Source organism: Rhincodon typus, chromosome 21 (genome assembly GCF_021869965.1).
Source record: "Rhincodon typus isolate 14 chromosome 21, sRhiTyp1.1, whole genome shotgun sequence".
NCBI lineage: Eukaryota > Metazoa > Chordata > Chondrichthyes > Orectolobiformes > Rhincodontidae > Rhincodon > Rhincodon typus.
In genome coordinates, this window is record NC_063352.1 from 17,368,492 (window position 1) to 17,374,776 (window position 6,285).

The 6,285-nt window shown below is 48.2% G+C and overlaps 1 protein-coding gene across 1 annotated transcript; it reads right to left on the reverse strand.

Annotated features, from left to right (window-relative positions):
* Window positions 1-2,234: 2,234 nt before the first annotated feature.
* Window positions 2,235-6,056, reverse strand: LOC109935438 (extracellular serine/threonine protein kinase FAM20C-like). Its single transcript, XM_020534071.2, has 2 exons — window positions 4,656-6,056; window positions 2,235-2,508 (listed from the first exon to the last, which is right to left on the reverse strand). Exons 1-2 carry the CDS (start codon window positions 5,234-5,236, stop codon window positions 2,235-2,237), a joined length of 855 nt encoding a protein of 284 aa, XP_020389660.2. The 5' UTR covers window positions 5,237-6,056.
* Between the last annotated feature and the right edge of the window lie 229 nt (window positions 6,057-6,285).

Here is a 6,285-nt window from a genome sequence, read left to right on the forward strand (position 1 = left end):
GGAATGCATTAAGAGGCCAGGATTAGAGAAGCACAGAGATCTTAGAGGGGTGTAGGACTAGAGGAGGTTTCAGTGATACGAAGAAGTGAGGACATGAAGGGATTTAAAAACAAGGATGAGAATTATCAAGTTGTTGTATTGCCTGACTGGGAGCCAATGTAGGTCAGCGAGTACAGGGGTGATGGCGAATTGGTGCAAATTAAGACAAAAGGAAGTGGAGATTTGCAGCAATTTCTGTGAAAGGTTGCATAATGAATAATAAATTATGGAGCACTGTATAACCAAATCAATATTCATTAAGGAAATGCATATACTCATTCTTTATAACAGTTTGCATTGGGTAATGTGAAGAAATGACAGTCAATGATGTACAAATCGACATGAATCGAACATGTTAATTTACAGTTGCCTGAACCAATAGCAGTCAGGATTTAGCTTTAAAATCCTGATATACTCTATTACAATACTTATGTCAACATCCAGAAGTGCTCTAACACACAAATTATTATATTGTTACCCTTATTATTGTCATAATTTGATAGGACTTGAACACAGATGATGCCTGATTGATTGTTACTGATCTGACATCAATAAGGGAAAACAGGTGAACATATGGCCAGAGCTGATAAAGCTTTGACAGAGTTCCAGAATGAGACAGCTCGAAGGAGGAGAATTGTCTCTTCCTCTCTGTTTAGAGTCACAGAGATGGAAAGCATGGAAACATACCCTTCGGTCCAACTTGTCCATGCTAACCTGATATCCTAGATAAATCTAGTTCCATTTGCCAGCATTTGTCCATATCCCTCTAAATCCTTCCTATTCATAGACCCATCCAGATGCCTTTTAAATGTTGTAACTGTACCAGCCTCGACCAGTTCCTCTGGCAGCTTATTCCATACAGGGTCCACCCTCTATGTGAAAAAGTTGCCTCTCAGTACCCTTTTAAATCTTTCCCCTCTCACCTTAAAGCTATGCGCTCTAGTTTTCGACTCCCCCACCCTGGGGAAAACACCTTGTCTATTGACTCTATCCATGCCCCTCATAATTTTATAAAGCTGTATAAGGTCACCCCTCAGCCTCCGACACTCCAGGGAAAATAGCCCAGTCTACTCAGCCTCTCCCTACAGCTCAAACTATCCAAAGCTGACAACATCTTTGTAAATCTTTCTGAACCCTTTCAAGTTTCACAACATCCTCCCTATAGCAGGGAGACCAGAATTGCACACAGTATTCCAAAAGTTGCCTAACCCATGTCCAGTGCAGTCACTACATGACCTCCCAACTCCTATACTCGATGCACTGACCAATAAAAGCAAGCATACCAAACGCCTTCTTCACTATCCTATCCACCTGCAACTCCACTTTTCAAGGAACAATGAACCTGCAGTCCAAGGTCTCTTTGTTCAGCAACACTCCCCAGGACCCTACCATTCAGTGTATAAGTCCAGCCCTGATTTGCCTTTCTAAAATGCAGCACCTCACATTTATCTTAATTAAACTCCATCTGCCACTCCTCAGCCCATTGGCCCATCTGATCAACATCCTGTGGTACTCTGAGGTAACCTTCTTCACTGTCCACTACACCTCCAATTGTGGTGTCATCTGCAAACTTACTAACCATACCTCCTATGTTCACATCCAAATCATTTATATAAATGATGAAAAGCAGTGGAGCCAGCACTGATCCTTGTGGCACAGCACTGGTCATTGGCCTCCAGTCTGAAAAGAAACTCTCCACCACCACCCTCTGTCCACTACCTTCAAGTTAGTTCTGTACCCAAATGGCTAGTTCTCCCTGTATTCCATGTGATCTAACCTTGCTATTTAAGATACTACAGCATGTCATGTGAATTGGAGATATTTGCATAGTGCTCTCAGCCACCAGTCCTTGTTAGAAAACATATTCAGGGTACACAGTCTCAGCAACCTCGCCTTAAGATTTGTATATAATGAAATTGCAGTATCTGTTCACATCTCTCCTTTGAGACATCAATGTTATTTATTTGCTGGACAAGTCAGTCCAAAAAGCTACTACCTCCCATTCTCCACACTCTGGCACTTCTTACTAGAGATAATGATCTCAGACAGGGAATAATTTTCAATGAGAGATCCATAATCTTAGAATCGCATCCTCCGAGGTGCACTCACTTCCAATTTATCTCATTACAGCCCGGCTGACAAAGACAGATTACATTCAACTGCATTTCTCCATCCTGAGACACTGGGAGCAAGGTCTAATTAGTTCGGGGGCGGGGAGGGGCATGTGCGGAATATGCAAGGACAAAGAAGCATGTTAGAGCAAGGGAGCAGTTATTCAAATAGAGATTTTCCTCACCTACGCTGGAGATCTGCTGGCTCACTAGATCTTCCAGCAAAGCTTCAATGGCTGGATTGCGGCGAGAATATAACTCATAGCGGTTTATCCCGATGTGAAATTTTAACCAGTTGGGGTACGAGTCTATGGGGGGATCGCCAGTCGCTGCAAGGTCTTCCTCATCTTCATTCACCCTGAAAGAGAATGCATGGGGGAGGAGAGTCAAACCTACTGGCGACATTGTCACCGTACCACTTGGGGAGGGGGTTTTGTTTGTGATATAAACAGCCAAAATGAGAGAAAAGGAAGGGAGGAGAAGGGGTGGGGAATGGTGGACAACAACAGTGTGAGCGAAAGATAGGCGAGAAATGAAAGGAGAAGCAAGAGAGGGAAATAGAGATGGGGGAGTGGGGGGAGAGGCGCGTCCAAATTCGCTTCCACTTAGCCCTCACAGAAAATCCCACCGAAACGAAGCTTCAAAATAAGCTGACACACAGACTGGGTAACTGCAAAACCAGGAAACCCTGTTTCTGTGAATAGCGATCTGACCCCCAATGTGTAAAATTGGGGCAATGGTTTTAACATGTCCTTGGCTTTGGGGACAGAATGCTTCTTACATATACATCCGACAGCGACAGAAACCCAATTCCCCTTTCCACAAGAGCCTGGCCATACCGCAGAGTCCCTGCCCGGTATCTAATACCGTCCCAGGTGTTGGCGATGCCACATTATAAATAACGCCCCCAGTAACCTGTTCAAGGAAAGCTATGACTTCAGATAAGGCGATTGGAAAGAGCGGGCTGGGAGAAACAGGTACAAAGTTCATGGGAAGAGCGAGCAGGGCGAGTGACCTCACACATGAAGAATATTGCAATGGGATGACTGAGACAAAGAAAGCAGAGCGGTGTGAAAGGAGAGCAGGTAGAGAGTGAGATCCAGAGGGAGAGGATGGAGAGAGCAGGGACAGAGAAAGACACGGATATTGCTAGAGAACTGCAGAGGATGGTCAATGTAGCTGACAGAGCTCCTGGTCACAGCCATAATATCCCGGTACCAGTGTTCAGTGAAACCCCATTGAACACTGTGTCACTCACACAGAGGGTGACCTGGCGGAGATTGGTTCTGCAGAAGACGAAGGCTTTTTTTAACGTTAAAGGGGGAAAAGATGGATAGGGAATGTGTTGATTCTGTGCTATTTACTCGTCCAGAACAATAGTTCCTCTGCAGAGATTTAGGAATGTACGGGATACCAATCTCAACGACAGAACTCCATCCAGGCGAAAGGATGAGTTACAAAAGCACAGCTTGCATCAGGGAAAAGCTTCTTTATGAGGGTGAGAATTCCTTCGCAGCTTTGCTTTTATCTCGATCTCTCTTTCTTCCCTCTCTCTCACATTTTCTCTCCGGCTCTCCGCTCAATTTCCCCCGCATCTTTCTATCACTGTATATTCCCCAACTCTGTGTGTTTCTGCTTGTCTCTGTCCTTCTGTGTGTCTGTCTATCTGTCTCCCTCTGAGTGTCTCTTTTAGTGTGTTTTTGTCTTCCCTTCATCACTCACTTTGTCTGCTTCTCTCTTTGGAGCCTGTCTTCCTCTGGCTACCTTTCTCTCTCTTTGTTTGCCTTACTTGCTATCGCTCTCCGCCTTTCCCTCTGTCTCGCTTTCTGTCTTTTGCTGTCCCCATCTCTCTCTCTGCCTTTCGCTCTCCCTTTCTTTGTTTGCCTGTCTCTGTCTCTATCTTGCCCACTACCTCTGTGACGCTATCTCTGTCTCTCTCTCTAAATCGCTGTCTGTTCACCTCTCTCTGTTTCTCTCTGTCTCTATCCCTGTCTCTCTATCTGTCTCTATCCCTATCTCTTTCTGTCTCTATCACTATCTCTCTCTTTGCCTACCGCTCGCTGTCACTCTCTCTGCCTCTCTCTGTATCTTTCTCTGTCCCTCTCTCTCTCCATCGCTCACTGTTGACAATTTTCCTGGCTCTGAGTCTGACTGCTTTTCATTAACTGTCACTTATTCCCTTGCCTCTCTCTCTCTGTCTCTCCCTGTGCACTAATGTCCTTGTGTGGCTCTCGGTGTCTGTAGCTAAATCTTCAGAAATTCGCACAGCTCCTCGATCTGCTCCGGCGGCTGTGGGATTCCCGGTGACCGGGGGGAAATCACGGAGAGTTCGGAGCTCTCGACAGCACCAAACCGGTAGGGGCTGTGTCTACAAAGCCTGAGGGGGAGGGGGAACGGGCTGGCTCAGTGAGGCTGGACTGAGCGCTGTGTCCTCGGCCTCTCGCATGAGTGAGCGCAGGGTCAAAACTGGCTGCAGGGTAAACGGAACGAATTAAACTCACTTACCAGTCACGGGGAAGTTTAGGGTTAAACTTTATGTCCGTATTAATGTTGAACAAGATTTCTCCTTGTGTAAGTGCTGGGATCGGGCTCTGGTAATTAGGATGTTTGAAGAGTGCAGTCAGTTTGGAGTACTGGCCGGGAGCTCGGATTACAGCGTCCAGGACCCGATCTGGGATCAGCCTCTTGTTGTGTTCCTCACCCACTCTCAGTCCGGTTTCCTCAGCCTTAGCCAGGGGCTGCGAGCCGCTCCGGTTGGAGCCGGCTGCCTGGTCGCTGCTGAAATCCTGCAAGATCCGGAGGGTGTGTTTGTTGGGCCAGACAACAGCATCTCCTCCGGCACCCCCTCCTGGAGGAGCGGCCCCAGCTAGTGGCTTGCCCCAGGCCGGGAGCCCCGGCTGCAGCTCGGGGCCAACAAGCAGCGAGTCCCGGTGCTGACAGGGGCAGCCCGGTCCAGCCCCTCCTCCGGAAAGCCCCGGCTCCGGTCTCCTCTCCAGCCTGGGCAGCAGGTCAATGAGAATGTGCATGGTGCAGGCGATCAGAAAGACCATGACGATAAGCACCCGGAATCTGCGGAGCAGCATCATTGCTGGGATCGAGCTGACGGGAGGTGGAGGGGGGGGGGGGGGGGGGGGGGGTGGGGAGTGCTCAGAAAAAAGTCAGGCTCCCGAACCGAACCGTACAGAGATTAAAACGATTTCAATTCAGCTGCAAAGCGGCCCGTTTCATTTGGAAGAATCTGCATTGAGCCCGTCTCCATCGTTAGTCCTGGCGCTTCCCAGTTGCGGAAAATAAATGTATCTATTTGGCGCAGTGTGTGTTTGTTTTCCTTTTTGTCCTTAACCTTTCATTGACTCAGAAAACCAGACACAACAGACACCCCGAAGAAAAATAAAACATGTTTTGTTTTAAAATGTAATGTCGGTGGCAATGGTCGAATGTCCAAATGAAACACATAAGACAGACGAAATCTTCCGCCCGTCTCTCCTCCCCCTCAAGGAGCAGTGTTGAAACTCCCCACTGCCCAGTTACAAACCCTCCTCCAACCGGACGAGGCAGCTCCGCTCTCTTCTCTCAGGCTCCTGCGTTGCATGTGTCAGCCCAGGGAGACAGGTGTGGGGCTGTGAGATTGTTACAGGATCAGAGTGAATGAAGCCTTGCAGCAAACATCTCTCTTCCTCTCCGTCTTTCCCTCTATGTGTGTGTGTGTGTCTCCAGTAGCTATGAGCCTGCCAGATGTGCAAATGTTTTATTTAGCCGTCCCCCAGTGAAGGGAAGGAAAACGTCACGTTTGGGCGGAGGGCTGGACTCCCGGGTGTCGGGAAGCTGATGCCAGCTTCAAATCCCCTCCTCCCCAGCCCCAGACCTCAGGCAACACGCATCCACCGCGGCTTCCAATCAGAGTGAAGGGCCGGCTTTACATGACACACGCCCCCTTCCACACCCACCCCACATGCACACCTCCCCCTTCCCCCTTCCCAAAGAAACAGAATTGCAGAGAAAATACAATTTATGTAAAGAGATACAGTGATACAAGGGGATAAACGGAAGTAGGTACATAGAGGGAGAGGCAGAGACACTGGGAAAGCAACGCACAAGCTGAACGAGATGGGGGTGGCAGTGGGGAGACAGAGAG